The sequence below is a fragment of the Mobula birostris genome, chromosome 7 (assembly GCF_030028105.1).
Source record: "Mobula birostris isolate sMobBir1 chromosome 7, sMobBir1.hap1, whole genome shotgun sequence".
Classification (NCBI taxonomy): domain Eukaryota; kingdom Metazoa; phylum Chordata; class Chondrichthyes; order Myliobatiformes; family Myliobatidae; genus Mobula; species Mobula birostris.
The window spans coordinates 111,171,785-111,191,984 of NC_092376.1; the positions used below are offsets into that span (position 1 = coordinate 111,171,785).

The window sequence follows — 20,200 nt, forward strand, 5'->3', positions numbered from 1 at the left end:
AAGGCACAGGATAGATACATCCCAGCAAAGAGGTATTCTAAAGGCAGGATGACACAACTGTGGCTGACAAGGGAAGTCAAAAACAACACAAAAGCAAAAGAAAGGCCAAATTAGTGGGAAGTTAGAGGATTGAGATCCCTGTTTAAAAAAAAACAGAAGGCAATGTAAAAGACCATAAGGAGGGAAAAGATGAAATAAGAAGGTAAGCTAGCCAATAATATTAAAGAAGATACCAAAAGTATCAGATATATAAAGAGTAAACAAGAGGTGAGAGTAGTTATTAGACTGCTGGAAAATGACGCTGCAAAGGTAGTAATGGGGAACAAGGAAATAGCGGATAAACTAAGTAAGTATTTTGTTTCCACCTTCACTGTGAAAGTCACAAGAAGTATGGTGGAAGTTCAAGAGTTGTCAGGGGCAGAAGTGAATGTGATTGTTATTACTAGGGAGGAGGTACTTGGGAAGCTGAAAGGCCTGGAGATGGATACATGACCTGGACCTGTAATGCCAAGAATCTGAAAGCAGTGGCTAGGGAGATTGTGGAGGCATTAGTAATGATCTTTCCAGAATCACTGGATTGTGGCATGGTTCCGGAGGACTGGAAAATTGCAAATGTCACCCCATTCTTCAAGAAGGGAGAGAGGCAGAAGAAAGGAAATTTTAGGCAAGTGAGCCTGCCCCCAGTGGTTGGGAAGATGTTGGAGTCGATTGTTAAGCATGACGTTTCAGAGTACTTGGATTCACATGATAAAATAGATCAAAGTCAGCATGGTTTCCTTGAAGGAAAATCTTGCCAGACAAATCTGTTGGAATTCATTGATGAGATAGTCAAAGAAGAATCGATGGATGTTCTTTACTTCAGTTTTTAGAAGGCCACACGTGAGGCTGCTTAACAAGATAAGAGCCTATGGTATTACAGGAAAGATACTAGAATGGATAGAAGATTGGCTGACTGGCAGTAGGCAAAGTGTAGGAATAAAGGGAACCTATTCTGTTTGGCTGCTGATGACTAATGGTATTCTGCAGCAGCTGGAGTTGGGACCACTTCTTCTTATGTTTATGTCAGTGATTTAGATGATGAAATTGATGGCTTTGTGGCCAAGTTTACAGACGATACGAAGGTAAGAGGAGGGACAGGTAGTGTGGTGGAAGAAGGGAGGCTGTGGAAGGACTTAAGACAGATTAGGTGAATGGGCAAATAAGTGGCAGATGGAATACAGTGTCGGGAGGTGTACTGTCATGCATTTTGGTAGAAGGAACAAAAGCATTGATTATTTTCCAAGCAGGCAGAAAATTCAAAAATAGATGTGCAAAGTGATTTCTGAGACCTCGTGCAGGATTCCCCAAGGGTTATCTTGCAGGCTGAGTCAGTGGTAAGGAAAGCAAATGCAATGTTAGCATTCCTTTCAAGAGGACTAGAATATAAAAGCAAGGATCTAATACTGAGGCTTCATAAGACACTGGTGAGGCCTCATTTGGAGTATTATGAGCTGTTTTGTGCCCCTTTATCTAAGAAAGCATGTGCTGAGAGGATTCAGAGGAGGTTCACGAGAATTATTCCAGGAATGAAAGGGTTAAGAAGCCTTTGCCCAGTTAAGAACCCTAGGCATGTATTCTCTCGTATTTAGAAGAAAGAGAGTGAGTCCTACTGAAACCTACCAAATGTTGAATGGCCTAGATAGTGTGGATGTGGAGAAGATGTTTCCTACAATGGGGGAGTCTGGGACTAGAGGGCACAGCCTTAGAATAGAGGGATGCCCATTTAGAACGGAGATGAGGAGGAATTTCTTTAGCCTGAGGGTGGTGAATCTGTGGAATTTGTTGCCACAAAGTAGCTATGGAGGCCAGGTCATTGGGTATATTTAAGGCAGAGGCTGATAGGTTCTTGATTTGTCAGGGCATGAGAGGTTACAGGGAGAAAGCAGGAGAATGGAGTTGGGAGGAAAAGTGGATCGGCCATGTTGAAATGGTGGAGCAGACTTAATGAGACAAATGGCCTAATTCTGCTCCAATGTCTTATGGTTATATAACTCTGTGACACTCTTAGATAATTAGACAATTAGACATAGTTTGATGAGCGTGTGCCATTCAATCATAGTGAGCACAATAAAACTAAATACCAACCCAGCATTCTCTCGGGTCACTGTATAAGCACAGACCTGAGTTAAGATTTAATCCAAGAGATGTGGACATCACAGGCTGAGCCAGGATTTAATTGCCCATCCCTTTGTGTCCTTGAGTATGTGGTGGTTAGCTACCTTCTTGAACTACTGCAGTTCATGGTAAACTCTAGCCACAATGCTGTTAGACAGTGAGTTCCAAGATTTTGGCTGAACAATTTTGGCAAAACCTTCATCTTTCTCTCAGATTTTTGTGGGGTTTTTTGCCCTAATTTCACCTGTACTTTCCACTTTTCCATGTCCATTAAAAGGCAGCCCCCCCCACCACCACCCACCACAGGAATTCTTCCAAAATCAGGACAAGTTGACGTCAAATCACTGAGCATCTCCCCACAAAAGTTGTTTCAAATGACATTGTTTTCTGATTCTGTTCCAATCACAGAAACTGAAATAATTTTAGTCACTGAAATGGTCTCACTTCAGCAAACTAATAAAACCTCAATAACCACGATCTGAACCAAAAATAAAAGGTGAAAAATTCCAGCTCATACGGATTTCGATAGTATCAAGACTACCAAAGAGTAATAAATCTATACAAGTAATGAGAAGTAATTGAATAATATCAATTCCCAATACTGTACATGCTGAGGAACTAGATTACAATTAAAAGTGAGTTGGACACAAGATTTACGCTCAAAATTTGTCTGATACAGAGATATGGGTGAAAGGCTTTTTTCCAGGTCGATCGTTCCTGATTGACTTGCCTTGATGCAATGCGAGCATTGCATGAATAACCGGCTGATGATGACTGCCGTAGACGATCCACATATTCCGAAAGGAGTCCCTTTCCCTGTACATTTCCAGTGACAATGGCTGGGAGATTCCAGCAGAGGGCGCCGGCCAGCAACCTCGCCATCTGATTGGCGCAAACTTTGGGACTTGTGTGAAAGTTTGAACGGAGAAATCTGCGGCGGGTTTAACAGTGTGTCCGACACCGCCAACCTGACAGCGACAATCCAACCGGCTGCCACTCTGGGGGATACAACCCTCTGAATCTATAGCAAGGAAAATCAGTCATATCCATTGTCAGTGAATTCTGTAACATTGGGATACTAAGTGGGAGCTACTAAGAGATGTGAATTCCCAGGGATCCTACAGTCACACTTAAATCCTTCTTCTGGTTGATTTCCACGAACAGATTTTGGAAATCTATGATATACATATACTGAAATTTACAAACGTTCAAATCCTAATTTGTGTCAGTACTGGAATATTGAGTGTCATCTTTGCATCAATGTGTCATGCTTTATTTTACTACCACAGTGGAAAGTTTATGGAAAACCGTCTGAGTTGATGAATGCAAATATCGTGGGGGTAAGTTGCTTTACTAAAACATCTGAGACTGTTGCAGTGTGTGTTAATTATTTTAAGGGGGAAAAGTGTGTCTGCGTTTTTGCTTTTGGAAAGAAACGCATGCAAAAATCCAAGTGAGAGCAGCGGAGGGCGAGAAAAGCGGGCTCGTTCTAGCGAAATGGGTAAGTGGACGGAACGAGAAGAGTGAGCATGCAATCAAAGATAATGTAGGAGGCAAACGCGACGAGCACAAGCGACGAAGGTGCAGGGTTGTATGGACACCAGACCATCATTCGCCTCAACTTCCACCACCTCCAAAGTGTTCCAAAGACATCTTCACCTCCACTCCCTCCGTGATCTCCTTCTCCCTCCCCACTAATCTCCCTCCAGGCACTACCCCTGCAAGCAGCCGAAGTGACACACCTGCCCATCCACTTCCTCCCTCACCTCCATTCAGGGCCCCAAGGGGAAGCAACACTTCACCTGCGTATCTGCTGGGATTGTCTATTGTGACTGGTGCTGCCGATGTGGGCTCCTATACATTGGTGAGACCCGGCGTAAATTGGGGGACCGCTTCGTCGAGCACCTCCGCTCCATCCGCCTAAAGCGGAATTTCCCGGTGGCTAACTATTTGAGTTCCTATTCCAATTCCCCTTCCGACAAGTCGGTCCACGGCCTCCTCTTGTGCCAAGGTGAGGCCACCCTCAGGGTGGAGGAGCAACACCTCATATTCGATCTGTGTAGCCTCCAACCTGATGGCGTGAACATCGATTTTTCCTTCCGGAAAAAAGCCCCCCCTTCCCTCTTCTATTCCCCACTCTGGCCTCTTACCTCCTCTCACCTGCCTATCACCTCCCCCTGGTGCCCCTCCTTCTTCCTTCTTCCCTTTCTCCCATGGTCCATTCTCCTCTATCAGATTCCTTCTTCTCCAGCCAAAACTTTACCTTTCCCACCCACTTGGCTTCACCTATCACATTCTAGCTATCCTCCTTCCCACCCCCCTACCTTTTTATTTGGCGTCTCCCCCCCCCCCCCACCCCCACCTCCGTCTTCAAGAAGGGTCTCGGCTGGAAACGTCCGCTCTTTATTCATTTTCATAACTGCTGCCGGACCTGCCGAGTTCCTTCAGCATTGTGTGTGTGTGTGTGTGTGTGTGTGTGTATGCGTTGCTTTGGATTTCCAGCATCTGCAGAACTACTTGTGCGAAATGGCAAGAAATCGATTCTTGGGTGTCAGTGGGTATGAGGTTAGATGTTAGTACAGGAAAGTCGCGCTGAGGAACAATGATCATTGACTGGAAGAGCAGGCAGAAAGGGCCGAACAGCCTCCTCCTGCTTCTACTTCTAACGATTTTATTAACAGAAACAGAAAGCTCAGAAAGAGTGAGTGAAGTAAGAGAGAGAGAGAAATGAATAAAGAAAGGGAATATTAGGAGTTCAGGTGATCTTTCCAAACTCATTGGTACTCCTGGATAAGGTAAATTCAGTGCAGCTGGGTGCAATCGAGTATAAAGGGCGTCCTTTACTCCGTGCCTTGAGAGTGGAAAAATCTGAACCTTTCAACAAAAAGTTACTGTACTTGCAAAATGATTTCTTTTAAAAAATCATTTGAAATTATATGGAAAAAACCACTGCTTGCTTGTTCCTGATTTCATTAACATCAACAGCCACAGTTAGCTGTACTGTAATTTTAATATCTAGGCTTTTGCTTCTACTGTTCAACATTTCTGTAAAATAAAACCGCCAGACTTTATTTTCTTTTCACTCTGTTTAGTTAGTCACTGATATTAAAGTTTTAGAAAAATATATATAGACACCTAAGAAGTAGAGTTTCTATAAAGCTGCTTTTTAGAGCGAATTTAATAGTTTGCATCTGAAGGGTAGGTTGTAGAAAGAATGCCAATATTAGCAATATTATATGAAAATATTAGCTGGTATATGAGAGGGGATTGCATGATGAGGTTGGATGTGAAAGCTATGGGGCATCTGGCAAAGAAGTCTGAAACTTTTTTTGGGGGGGTTGGTTAGTTATATGATTATATGTTCATTTTGGTGAGCATGTATAAGACTACTATTGTGAAGGTATCTGATACAGAAACAGAAACGGAATCAGATTTATCTAACTGACATACTATATGCCATGAAATTTATTGTATTGTGGCAGTGGTACAGTGAAATACATAAAAATTACTAAATTACAATAAAAAATATAGAATCTAAATAAACAGCACAGAGAGAGAGCGTGAAATAGTGAGGGGGTGTTCATTTAGAAATCTGATGGCGGAGGGGAATAAGTTGTTGCTAAAACGTTGAGTGTGGGTCTTCAGGCTCCTGTTCCTCCTCCCCGATGCCAGTAATAAGAAAAGGGTATGTCCTGGCTGCTGGGGTCCTTCACGATGGATGCTGCCTTCTTGAGGCATTGCCTTTTGAAGATCTCCTTGATGGTGCAGAAGCTGGCTGACTTTACAGCCCTCTGCATCTTTTTCCATTCCTGTGCATGGGCGCCTCCCTGATATTAACTGGGTGTTATGATAGTGGGATATATCAAATGCTGAGGGGTGAGAGGCAAATTAAAGAATGGTACACTGTGAGTAAAATAAAGATTGGGGGAATATGAAAAAATGCTATAGTTGGGTATGCGTGAATAAGAAAGAATGCTACAGTGTGCGTTGGGAACAGTGGGAATTGTGTTCACTACATCAGCAGGCCGCAGGAAAGTTTTAAATTAAGTCGTGTTGCATTTTATATTGGAATATTAATGGAATGAGTGCAGAGGATGCAGGATGATTTCAGTGAAGGTGAGGTATCTGATGTTATTACAATGTCAGTCATGGCTATGGTATACCAGAAATGCAGTTATTATTGGCAGTTATAATTGATGTTTATGTTAAATTTATTGTACTTCTTATTACATAGAGAACCAGGATGAGGACATTGTGGTCTCTGAAGAAAATAACCCTCTGCAAATAATATGAATACCATTGTGCACATATTAGATAATAGTTTAATCCTTTGAGCATTCTAATACACTGTACCTACTATAATGTTGGTGTATTAGGTATTCAAGTACATTGAATTTTCAAAATACTGCTGTACTTTTTATAGTGGCATTCACTCCTATCAAAATAGCACTTTCATGTCTCTTGCATTAGATAATAGAATAAAAATCTTTGCTGTGTAACATAATAATGCTTTTTGTACTGCATTCAGTGGCACTATGCAATATAGTGTTTATTTGTTATATGCAGTAACTCTGTAATACATTTTACATAATGTCACTTCTCTTTCAATGATAATGACCACATTTTATACTCAGTAATACCACTGTGTCGGACTCAGACAGTTGTGTGAGGGAAGTACTGTCAATGAGCTGCTTTTTTTGTAGTTTAGCCACTGTTGTAATTTGGGAAACATTGCAGCCAGGTTACAGAAAGGGAGCTGCCACAAATGCCAATTAGATAAATAGCAAGAAAACCTAGTTTAGTGATACTGATTGAAGGATTTTAATAACAGGATATTTTCTATCTGACCGAGAGGGTAAATGGAATCTGTTTAATATCTTGTGCACTGCTGATCTTGCGGAACTCTGTCGGTGCTGCAATGCAGTGTCAATCTAAACTGAACCTTCTAGTCAATTAAGCCCATAACATTCTGACGCAGCACCAAAAATGGTACCCGCTGAATCCAGACAGATGCCTCGTGTCACAAACATGAGAAAATGTGCAGATCTGGAAATCCAAAGCAACACACACAAAATGCTGGAGGAACTCAGCAGGCCAGGCAGCATCTATGGAAAAGAGTAAAGCGTCGACGTTTCGGACTAAGACCCTTCATCAGGACTCCATGTTTTTATATAGTACTCTGTTATATATCTACATATAACTTTGTGTGTTATGCATCGGAACACAAGGTTGTGTACAATAGTGATGATGCTCTGTAATAACTTGTTCATATTTGTTAACATTGTTCTGTCTGTGACAGAAAGATGGCTCTGTACAGAAAAGAGAATACTCCACCTCCCTCACGTCAAGGCATCCCAAAACATTGAACAGGTGCTGGTGTTCATTTTGTTAATGGACATTGCTTTGTATATTACACATCACTGCTTTTCTGAGTGTAGTATCACTGTGCCATGCACTTTATAGGTTGCACACTTCTGCTATAAATATTTAAGCAAAAACATAGATATATGATAACTGCTTATAGGGCGAGGACAGGAATGTGGAGCAGCTGTAGAGGTTCAGTCATTGCCTTGCTGAGCATGTGGGAGAGGCCATACATCCTGCCCTGCTCCCGTTCCTTACGCGATTGGTATTATATATCATATCACAGCTCTGTGATGTACACTATGGTGAGTGTCTGAGCTGGAATGGAGGCTGTGTGGGTTATGGCTCAGGCGACACGAAACCGATAAGGAGAAGATGGTGCAAGCAGCAGATTTGGTGATTCTGCTTGATATTGATTATTATGGTCACATGTACTGTGATAGATACGCGTGACCCGACGCTGCCGGTAAGGAGTTTACACGTTCTCCCCGTGACAGCCCAGGTTCCCTCCGGGTGCTCTGGTTTTCCCCCACAGTCCAAAGACGTACCAGCTGGTAGGTTAATTAGGCATTGTAAATTGTCCTGTGATTGGGCTAGGATTAAACTGGGGGATTGCTGGGTGGCATGGCCCCAGGGGCCCGATGGCCTGTTCCACACTGTGCCCCAATAAATAAATGTACCGAGATATACTGAAAAGTTTTTGTTTCACGTGCCTTCCAGACAGATCACTCCATGCATCATGACATCAAGGTAGTAAAAAGAAAAGCAGTACGCAGAAATATTGTTCCAGCAAAAACGGGAAGGGATTGTTTCAGCAACAGGGGAGAAGGTGTAGAAATAATGCAATGCACTCATTTTTTTATAAGTTGATAAATGGTAAGTAGAGAAAGATATTCTTTATCTGGTAATTGTTGCATTAACATGATTGCAGGCAGCTAAATATTCTAGGGTAATTGATGTTTTGGGAAAAAAATGCTGGACAAAAATGGAGATTCAGGAATGCAAAACTATCATGTCGAGGACGGATGTGAGATCAGAGGAGCAGGCAGTAGCATCAGTATGGGCAGAAATTAGACAGAAAATACTTGTAGAAGTAAGTACTAACTTCCATGTTTTTCTGTTGAGTTTTAATTGATATATAATATTATAATAATACTTGTGCAATAAATAGGGATCTTTTATTTTCATATGCAATGTTTAAAAACTAATTTACAAAGATACTATGAAGAAAGCAGTTAAATAACACACTTGAGACTTTTCAAAGAATGATTTAGCAGGGAGCAAGCTATTTTAAATATTGACTTCTGTAATTAACTACTGATGAATTTAAAGGAGGCTTCTGTGAAAGGCTTATCATAAGATACCAGAATCATACATTCAGTTCAAGGACAATGCCTGACATAATGTCTTTTCAGTTATATACCTATGATGGGCGAATTTGCTGAAGTCAATGGGAAAGCAGGCTTATGTTGGTAGACATCCAATGGCAAATGTTTGAAAAAAATGTTTTATGATTTTCAGAATAAAAACTCAAAGGAAAAAGTTATCCATAGGTTAAGCATTACTTTGGACTTTTAATAAAGATATAAAATGTTGGCAAAAATGAGGATTGTAAGAGCCAAATTAGAAATAGAGTGAAAATAGATCTTAAGAACAAAAATAATAAGAAGTGTGAAAAGAGATTTCTATAAATTCCACAAGTATATGAAAAGGAAGAGTGTATTGAAAGTGATTTGGGGAACACTTCAGAGCTAAGAAAGAAGGAATTATAATGGAGAATACAAAAAAAGCATTGAAATGTCAACTATTTTTAATCTGCATTTGTAACAGAAGATATAAAAACATATCAGAAACACTAAGCACATCTTTCCCTCCCCCCCCCGCATTCCGCAGGGATCGCTCCCTACACAACTCCCTTGTCCATTCGTACCCCCCAAAACCTCCCCACTGATCTCCCTCCTGGCACTTATCCGTGTAAGCAGAACAAGTGCTACACATGCCCTTACACTTCCTCCCTTACCACCATTCAGGGCCCCAAACAGTCCTTCCAGGTGAGGCAACACTTCACCTGTGAGTCGACTGGGGTGATATACTGCGTCCGGTGCTCCCGATGTGGCCTTTTATATATTGGCAAGACCCGACGCAGACTGGGAGACCGCTTTGCTGAACATCTACGCTCTGTCCGCCAGAGAAAGCAGGATCTCCCAGTGGCCACACATTTTAATTCCACATCCCATTCCCATTCTGACATGTCTATCCACGGCCTCCTCTACTGTAAAGATGAAGCCACACTCAGGTTGGAGGAACAACACCTTATATTCCGTCTGGGTAACCTCCAACCTGATGGCATGAACATCGACTCCTCTAACTTCCGCTAGGCCCCACCTCCCCCTCGTACCCATCTGTTACTTATTTTTATGCACACATTCTTTCTCTCACTCTCCTTTTTCTCCCTCTGTCCCTCTGAATATACCTCTTGCCCATCCTCTGGGTGCCCCCCCCCGTCTTTCTTCCTGGACCTCCTGTCCCATGATCCTCTCGTATCCCCTTTTGCCTATCACCTGTCCAGCTCTTGGCTCCATCTCTCCCCCTCCTGTCTTCTCCTATCATTTTGGATCTCCCCTTCCCCCTCCAACTTTCAAATCCCTTACTCACTCTTCCTTCAGTTAGTCCTGACGAAGGGTCTCGGCCTGAAACGTCGACTGCACCTCATCCTAGAGATGCTGCCTGGCCTGCTGCGTTCACCAGCAACTTTGATGTGTGTTGTCAGAAACATTAAGAACCTAAGGCATGAGAAAAGTGACGTCATTAATAACAGTAAAGAAAAATATCCAAATAAACATTAATGGGTTTTAATGCCATTGATTCAACCAGGTCTGATAAGTTATATCCTAAGGTTTAAAAAGAAGTTGATAAAAGTGATTAGTAGTTGTTTCAGACTTCTCCCACTTCTGGCACAATTCATGTTGAAATACAACACAACATAAAGAAAAGAAGAACAGAGAAATTAGGATTTAGTGACCAGTCTACTTGATTTCTGTCATCAGGAAAATGGCAGAATTCATTAATAAGGACGTAGAGGCCAAGCACTTAGATTCAGCGTGGTCTTATGAAAGGGAAATTGTGCCTGACAAATCTAGCAGTGTTTTCTGCGAGTGTAGCCAGCCTAGTGATTACAGTGGAGCCAGTTGCTGCACTAAATTTGGGTTTTCAAAAGGCATTCAATAATATTCTATAGAAAGGCTCATTACACATGGAAATATAAATAAATGAGTCCCTGAGATCTATAAATGGAGTCACAGAGGAGAAAAGCAGGGAGGTTATGTTCAACATGTATAAAATACTGGTAAGAGCATGAACTGGAGTATTGTGTCCAATTCTGATTACCCCACTTAAGGAAGGACATAAAGGAGCTCGACACTGTATAAAAAATCTTTACCAGAGTAGTTCCTGGTTAGAGAAATTTGGATTATAAAGCTGGCCTGGAGGAGCTGGGCTCTTATCTTGGAGCAAAGAGGGCTGAGTGATGATTTGACTGAGGTATGCAAGGTATAAAAAGACAAACTGCTGGAGGAACACAATGGGTCAGGCAGCATCTGCGGAGGCAGAGGAATAGTTTACATTTCGAGACTCTGCATTAAGCCTCAATCCCTTTGCCTCACAGAAGTTGGTTGACCTGCTGAATTCCTCCAGTAGTTTGTTTATTGCTGCAGATTACATGGTCTTCAGTCTCTTCTGATGCCCGTTTACTACTTCCGCTGTAAAGTCTCATCAAGGTAGGCCCACTTCGAAGAAGTTCGCCTCCTTTCTTCAGAGACCCACTGCAGGGTCTCAGACCAGAATGTTGACTCTCTTAGCCTCTACAGATGCTGCATCACAAACTCTGTTCCTTCAACACTTTGGATCTTGCTCAACTTCCAACAACTGCAGTCTCTTGTGTCTCCAAAGTACACAAAGTAATGGCTTTAGAAAGCAAAAGGAGAGGGAAGTGGTTCTGTGTAAGGACCAAGGCACACAAATTGGACAAAAAATACATGGTTGGGTGGTGTGAATTGAACCAGATTTCTATTGCCATGAGGGAGATTGATCTATTGGCTGTACTAATTCTATGATTCTGTAAGTACTTGGGATCTGTAACTGGGGTGGGGATAAATATATTAGGATGGATAAAGGTTGATAGAAGGACAGAAAACAGAAGAGAAATCATTCCATTATGTTTGGTACAGACACCTCGAGCTGAAAGACCTACTCCCATGTTGTACTAATCTATAAAAATCAGTCCTCGTCACATTGCTAGTGGAAAGCCATAGGAGTGCTGTGTTCTCGTGTATTAAATGTATACCAATGACAAATGATGGGGTCTAATATAATACGTATATCAAGCAGGAGTACTTATTGTCAAGGGGTACAGCCACAGGGGTGCTCTCTAGCCTCTGATTCCTGTCCTTCCCTCTCCTGACTGATACTCACTTATCTGTCTCCCTAGGTCCCAGTATGACTACCTGCCTATAGCTTCACACTTTCACCTTCTCACTTTCACCTTCTCACTCTCCCTGAGCAGACATAGGTCATCGAGCTGCATCTCTGGTTCCCTAACGCGGTCTCTAAGGAGTTGCAGCTCGACGCATCTGGTGCAGATATGGCCGTCTGCGAGGCTGGGAGTCTCCCGGACTTCCCACATAGGACACCAAGCACAGAAAACCGGCCTCACACACATTCTTTCTGTCTGTATTCTACACCTCTACACCGTCGCCCACTCCTCCAATGCCTGCTCTCTATAAGTCTGTCTCCTTTTAAACTCTTCTCACCCTTCTCACTGGCTGTCGTCCACACGCTTGCGCAGTCGTGCCCCGATCAAACTGATGAAGAAATAATCAGATGGTGTATAGCATAAGGTAAGGTGATACATATTGGAAAGGGGCAAAGAAAAAAGCAGGAAATTTTTAACTGATTGGAAACATTTTAGTTTTTTGTACTCAGAGGAATTTGGGTGCCCTTGAACAAGAAAGTTACCATGCAGATGCAGCAAGAAGCTAGGAAAGCAAAGGTTATGTAAGCTTTAATAGAAGTGGTCAATATTTTTCTGTTCTCCCCATGAACCTTTATTATCAGAGGAAGTCGTTTTACAGCTGGGGCAGGTCAGCAGGAGATTTCTGTCTAGTGGGTGTTGAGTGTAAGATCTGTACCCTCACATGCTCCAACCAATAAGTCAACAAAGGCTCAGAACTCAACCTCCAAGTGTATGCAAAGACAAGCCTTGCCTGAATACTGGCACTCAAAGTGCCCTCTAATTTTTTATTACAGTTGTACAGACCAATCATCGCTCTGAGCAGGATATTTTTACGCGACTTGAAAATGGCGCAGCCCTTAAGATTTTTTTTTTGTAGTATACACAGCAGACAAACACAAACCACAGCTCTCAACACAAATAAATGATGGACAACTGACAGGCACAATGGTAAAAATAAAGTGTTTTGCCTAGATGGCATCGGCGTTCAGTAGGGCAGTAAGTCTACCAACTTTCATTCTGTGTCTATTGCTACAGTTTGTAGCAGTGTTGTAACTTGAAACACTGGCGATGCAAATACGTTGAAGGTCAAAAATGTTTCAGAGTAAAGGTTGTGGTACGTTTATTACAGAAAATTTATGGATTATCTTCATTAACATAATCAATTACAGGTATTTCATAATTATATTAACATTATATAAAAGGTTCCAGCCACATGGCAACAAAGTCTATGTGCGTGGAAGCATTTGAGTTACTGTACAGCCACGCACCTACACAACTTATAGGGAACAGTGCTAGCACTTGACTACTCAGGGTGGAGTTAGTCAGCACAGGTTAAGCAGTTCCTCATTAGCTCCGAAGATTAGCTCCACTCCCATCAAGTATACTCAAAGGGCCGAATGGTCTATTTCTGCTCCTAGGTTTTATGGTCCCACGGTCTTACTTGGAGTTAGTTAGAGTTGAGGTGCAGCACAGTTTTGTGATAAAAACTGATTTAAAAAGTTTGGGTACTGCCACAACATTGTTTGATGTCAATCTTCACAGACATTGGCTCTGCTGTAGACCCATTGGTTACAGATGTGAACTTGGTGGAGCAGTTGGAGGGTGAAGATAAGAATCCAGGAGACTGCAGATGAGGAGGGTGTCCAAGAGATTCTCCCAGCTGATGGAGTCTTGGGCTTTGTTGAAGTCAAAAAAAGGGTGGCTGCTGCTGTTCCTTGCATTTCTCTTGGAGCTGTCACCAAATGAAGATCATAGTCACTCTGTGTTGAGTTGGATGGAATCCTCCCTGTAATTTGGAGAGCAGATATGAGGCCGTTGTTGCTGGGCAGTTAAGGAAGACTCTGACCATGACTTTCCCAGTGGCCATCCCTGGTTACACAGCCATACTTGTTACTTAAAGATTGGCATGATCACAGTACTTTTGAGGAGCCCTGGAATATTTACGAAGGTTGTGCTTCGTGAGACTGTGAGTTTATGAGCTTCAGTCAGTACTCACTGCATTGTGGGGGCCGGTACTTGCTGGAGCTTAGGAGAATGAGAGAGGATCTCATTGAAATCTATCGAATATTCAAATCCCCAGATAGCGTGGGCGTGGAGAGGATATTTCCTACAGCGAGGGAATCTAGGACTAGAGGGCACAGCCTCAGAATCCCTTTAGAACAGAGGTGAAGAGGAACTTTTTTAGCCAGAGGGTGACGAATCTGTGGAAATTATTGCCGGCCAAGGCATTGGGTGTATTTAAAGCGGAACTTGTTAGGTTCTTAATTAGTAAGGGCATCAAAGGTTGCAAGGAGAAGGAGGGAGAATGGGGTTGAGAGGGATAATAAATCAGCCAAGATGGAATGGCAGAGCAGACTCGAAGGGATGAATGGCCTAATTCTGCTCCTATGTCTTATGGTCTGAAGATGCAATATCACTGTTGGTATAAACAAAAAGGTTATTTCTATTAAACATCATAATACTGTTGTGTAATGTACTGTATAGTAACATTGTTCTAATATATAGTATGCAGCTCTGTAATCAGCATTGATTGGTCCATGTTGGCATCATGGTTAGTACAAACACTATGGGCTGAAGGGCTACACTATAGCATTCTGTAATGGTATTGTGTTAAGTATGGGGGGAATGTATTGAAATGGCACTTCATTAGGATGCTCCAAGTTCATCTCTGATTGTTCCCTTCCGCAAATGAATGGAACCATCCTGTCAAAGTGTTAGCGACCTGGCCCCATATCTGAATTCAGTCATTAGCTTGGCTGCAAACTCCGTGATTCACTATGTTGACATCATGTTAATGTCAATGATGTTTGGCTGTAAAATGGAAACTTAAATGCCCAACCTGTTACAATTCAAGCCCGCAGAGTGTCTATTGGAATTGATCAGGTAAACTGCATGGATATTTAACTAATTCATCTTTTCTCGTTGGTTTTGTTCCTCTAGCCTTGAGTGACTGGGTTGATGCAAAGTGGCAGCAAACTGAGAATGAATCTCCTGTGTGTTCTCACCTTCACGATCCTGTTTGGTCTGTGCGGTAGCGTGAGAGGTAAGCTGTAATAGCCTGGTGCTGCTTTATATGTTAACGGTGTTAATTGTAACAAAGCCATAGCTTCATTTGCTATTGTTAGAGCTTTGTCTGTCTCTGGTCTTAATGCTCACCTTGACTCTTATGATAAACATTACACGTTGACTTCTCTTCAACAATTGTTGGACTGACTGTTTCTAAGTAATTCCTAGATTTTTACATTTACAACATCTTGCCAACATCCACCCCTGGCTGCCAGGAAGTTGCTATAAATAAACTCCTTCACGCAGAGCGAATCTCTTCTAGCAGCCTGGGTTCGGTTTTAATTACCTCTGCTGAACTTCTACTTTCTAATTGTGTGTTAGGTGTGATTCAAATGTTTTCCAAATCTTCTGCTTTTTACCACTTCAACAGAAGTAGACTGGTATGGAGTTAATTGTGTAGCTCAGAAAAGTCTGTGTCGGTTTTGTGGTGAAATTTAATCAATCTTCAGAACTGTTTTTATAATGTGAATAAACCCTTGGATGTTAACTAATTGCCCTTTCACCAATATTCCATACAGTGTCATAGAGTCATAGAAGATTACAGCACAGAAACAGGCCGTTCGGCCTATCTAGCCCATGCCATCATCATCATCAGTCCATGCCAAACTATTTCAATTGCCTGCTCCTATCCAGCTAAAGCTTGATTAGTTGTGCTTCAATCCAAGTTTTCTGCACATGCTTGTCAAGAGACAAGATTTGGGATTGTTTAATCTCATTTCCAGTACACAAGCGTAAAGGAGAATTAAATAATTGTTAATCTGGATCTGCCGAAAAACACAATAAAATAAACAACACAGTAATAAAAATATTATAGATTATATACATGGGTTAATTGTATGTCCATAAAGTGATGCTAAGTACAGGAAGGTCTGTACATGGGGTGACTGACAGGAAATGACAAAGCAGTGATGGTGAGATGTATTAGTGGGTGGAGGTGTTGATCAGCCTTATTGCTTGGGGAAAGTAACTGTTTTTGAGTCTGGTGGTCCTGGCGTGGATGCTATGTAGCTTCATCCCTGATGGGAGTGGGACAAACAGTCCATGAGCAGGATGGGTGGGATCCTTCTTGATACTGCTGGACTTTTTCTGGCACCTTTCTGTATATATGCATGGCAGGTATGCTGATGCCAGTGGTGTGTTGGGAAACTTTGACTGCCTGTTTTAAAGCCTTCCTGTCCACCACAGGGCAGTTTCCATACCATGCAGTGACACAGTAGATTAGGATGCTCTCTACTGTGCATCTGTAGAAGGTCGTTCATTCATTTTGGCATGTGAATTTATGGAAATGAGCATAATTCCCTTGATGTCCATGAATGAATCTTTAGAATACATCTCTTTATGTTGTTCTGGAACCTTCCTTCTGTGTACATACATCTATTGATGCTTCTGGACACATCTTCAGTGATATTCCTGGAATCATCGGGTGTTTCGGGTCTTTCAACATCATACAACCTCCTCCAGGTGACCCAGCTTGTCAGCTGATCAGACCCCAGCTTGTGTCCAGATGGCTAGCTACTTATGACTCCATGGCTCCCCTCTTTTGAGCCACAGCCATTTTGAGGCCCTCTCTGCCGCATCGATGGTACTGCGGATGGCTCTCCTCTTCCTCTCTCCCTCGATGCCCAATATGCTGAAGGCTCTAACTAAAGAACGGGCTACGAATCCCCTACAACCAACCTCCACTGACAATAATTGTTGTCATGGCTTGCAGCTTCCTATCAAATTCCCTTCGCCGTTGCCTCCAGAATTTGGTTAACATATTCATCAAACTGCTTCCACAATGAAGTCATGTTAGCTGCAGGCCATTTGATCCGCCTCCTGTTAGACTTCATGTTAGAGGGATTAGTTTGCAACACTTGGAGGTTCCGGGCACTTTGGGGTGACTCCGGGCCTGGCCCCTCCTTCGTCTCACCAGGTTGGACACCTGCGCGTTGTGCTGCTCCTGCTCCCGCCAGACACTTCATCCTCGCTTGGTGGATCTTCAAGCCACGATCGTTCTTGCAGATTTTGCCACATGCACACTGCTTCCTCATCGTCGTTTGTTCATTGCGTAGGTCTGATGTCGTTGTGTCCATCCGACATAGTCATGAAATATTGGCACCAAAAATATTTTCCCAATCCCTTGTTGGAGGAGCAACTGGGAATCCATCTGGGTAGCCTCCAACCTGATGGCATGAATATCAATTTCTCCTTCCGGTGAACAAATTCCCTCCCCCCATCTTCCTTCATTCCCCACACTGATCTTTCACTTCTTCTCACCTGCCTATTGCTTCCCCTGCAGCCCCCCCCCCTTTCTCTTTCTCCTATGGTCCACTCTCCTGTCCTATCAGATTTCTTCTTCTCCAGTCCTTGACCTTTCCCATCCAACTGGCCTCACCTATCACCTTCCAGTTAGCCTCTTTCCCCTCCACCCACCTTTTTATTCAGGCACCTCCCCCTTATTAATGATTATGATATAGTTGGGATCACAGAGACATGGCTCCAGGGTGACCAAGGATAGGAGCTCAACGTTCAGGGATATTCAATATTCAGGAGGGATAGACATGAAGGAAAGGGAGGTGGGGTGGCGTTGCTGGTTAAAGATGAGATTAACACAATAGAAAGGAAGGACATAAGCCGGGAAGATGCGGAATCGATATGAGTAGAGCTGCATAACACTAAGGGGCAGAAAACGCTGGTGGGAGTTGTGTACAGGCCACCTAACAATAGTAGTGAGGTCGGAGATGGTATTAAACAGGAAATTAGAAATGTGTGCAATAAAGGAACAGCAGTTATAATGGGTGACTTCAATCTACATGTAGATTGGGTGAACCAAATTGGTAAAGGTGCTGAGGAAGAGGATTTCTTGGAATGTATGCGGGATGGTTTTTTGAACCAACATGTCGAGGAACCAACTAGAGAGCAGGCCATTCTAGACTGGGTTTTGAGCAATGAGGAAGGGTTAATTAGCAATCTTGTCGTGAGAGGCCTCTTGGGTAAGAGTGACCATAATATGGCGGAATTCTTCATTAAGATGGAGAGTGACATAGTTAATTCAGAAACAAAGGTGCTGAACTTAAAGAGGGGTAACTTTGAAGGTATGAGACGTGAATTAGCTAAGATAGACTGGCAAATGACACTTAAAAGATTGACGATGGATATGCAATGGCAAGCATTTAAAGATTGCATGGATGAACTACAACAATTGTTCATCCCAGTTTGGCAAAAGAATAAATCAAGGAAGGTAGTGCACCCATGGCTGACAAGAGAAATTAGGGATAGTATCAATTCCGAAGAAGAAGCATACAAATTAGCCAGAAAAAGTGGCTCACCTGAGGACTGGGAGAAATTCAGAGTTCAGCAGAGGAGGACAAAGGGCTTAATTGGGAAGGGGAAAAAAGATTATGAGAGAAAACTGGCAGAGAACATAAAAACTAACTGTAAAAGCTTTTATAGATATGTAAAAAGGAAAAGACTGGTAAAGACAAATGTAGGTCCCCTACAGACAGAAACAGGTGAATTGATTATGGGGAGCAAGGACATGGCAGACCAATTGAATAATTACTTTGGTTCTGTCTTCACTAAGGAGGACATAAATAATCTTCCAGAAATAGTAGGGGACAGAGGGTCCAGTGAGATGGAGGAACTGAACGAAATACATGTTAGTAGGGCAGTGGTGTTAGGTAAATTGAAGGTTTTGAAGGCAGATAAATCCCCAGGGCCAGATGGTCTGCATCCCAGAGTGCTTAAGGAAGTAGCCCAAGAAATAGTGGATGCATTAGTGATAATTTTTCAAAACTCGTTAGATTCTGGACTAGTTCCTGAGGATTGGAGGGTGGCTAATGTAACCCCACTTTTTAAAAAAGGAGGGAGAGAGAAACCGGGGAATTATAGACCGGTTAGCCTAACGTCGGTGGTGGGGAAACTGCTGGAGTCAGTTATCAAAGATGTGATAACAGCATATTTGGAAAGCGGTGAAATCATCGGACAAAGTCAGCATGGATTTGTGAAAGGAAAATCATGTCTGACGAACCTCATAGAATTTTTTGAGGATGTAACTAGTAGAGTGGATAGGGGAGAACCAGTGGATGTGGTATATTTGGATTTTCAAAAGGCTTTTGACAAGGTCCCACACAGGAGATTAGCGTGCAAACTTAAAGCACACGGTATTGGGGGTAAGGTATTGATGTGGATAGAGAATTGGTTAGCAGACAGGAAGCAAAGAGTGGGAATAAACGGGACCTTTTCAGAATGGCAGGCAGTGACTAGTGGGGTACCGCAAGGCTCAGTGCTGGGACCCCAGTTGTTTACAATATATATTAATGACTTGGATGAGGGAATTAAATGCAGCATCTCCAAGTTTGCGGATGACACGAAGCTGGGTGGCAGTGTTAGCTGTGAGGAGGATGCTAAGAGGATGCAGAGTGACTTGGATAGGTTGGGTGAGTGGGCAAATTCATGGCAGATGCAATTTAATGTGGATAAATGTGAAGTTATCCACTTTGGTGGCAAAAATAGGAAAACAGATTATTATCTGAATGGTGGCCGATTAGGAAAAGGGGAGGTGCAACGAGACCTGGGTGTCATTATACACCAGTCATTGAAAGTGGGCATGCAGGTACAGCAGGCGGTGAAAAAGGCGAATGGTATGCTGGCATTTATAGTGAGAGGATTCGAGTACAGGAGCAGGGAGGTACTACTGCAGTTGTACAAGGCCTTGGTGAGACCACACCTGGAGTATTGTGTGCAGTTTTGGTCCCCTAATCTGAGGAAAGACATCCTTGCCATAGAGGGAGTACAAAGAAGGTTCACCAGATTGATTCCTGGGATGGCAGGACTTTCATATGAAGAAAGACTGGATGAACTGGGCTTGTACTCGTTGAAATTTAGAAGATTGAGGGGGGATCTGATTGAAACGTATAAAATCCTAAAGGGATTGGACAGGCTAGACGCAGGAAGATTGTTCCCGATGTTGGGGAAGTCCGGAACGAGGGGTCACAGTTTGAGGATAAAGGGGAAGCCTTTTAGGACCGAGATTAGGAAAAACTTCTTCACACAGAGAGTGGTGAATCTGTGGAATTCTCTGCCACAGGAAACAGTTGAGGCCAGTTCATTGGCTATATTTAA

At 42.7% G+C, this 20,200-nt stretch overlaps 1 protein-coding gene across 3 annotated transcripts in view; it reads left to right on the forward strand.

Annotated features, from left to right (window-relative positions):
* The first annotated feature begins 3,057 nt into the window (after positions 1-3,057).
* Positions 3,058-20,200, forward strand: part of LOC140200364 (fibroblast growth factor receptor-like 1) — a 161,800-nt gene continuing 144,657 nt past the window's right edge. For 2 of the 3 annotated variants that reach the window (XR_011886610.1, XM_072263586.1), the window contains exons 1-2: positions 3,058-3,494; positions 14,969-15,071. Coding sequence is in view for 2 of the 3 variants with exons in the window: in XM_072263586.1 (XP_072119687.1) it covers positions 14,987-15,071 (85 nt within the window). In the remaining variant the exon portion in view is untranslated. Of the gene's footprint in view, positions 3,495-7,447; positions 7,525-14,968; positions 15,072-20,200 lie in introns of those variants that run through there. The other variant, XM_072263587.1, reaches the window with a different exon arrangement.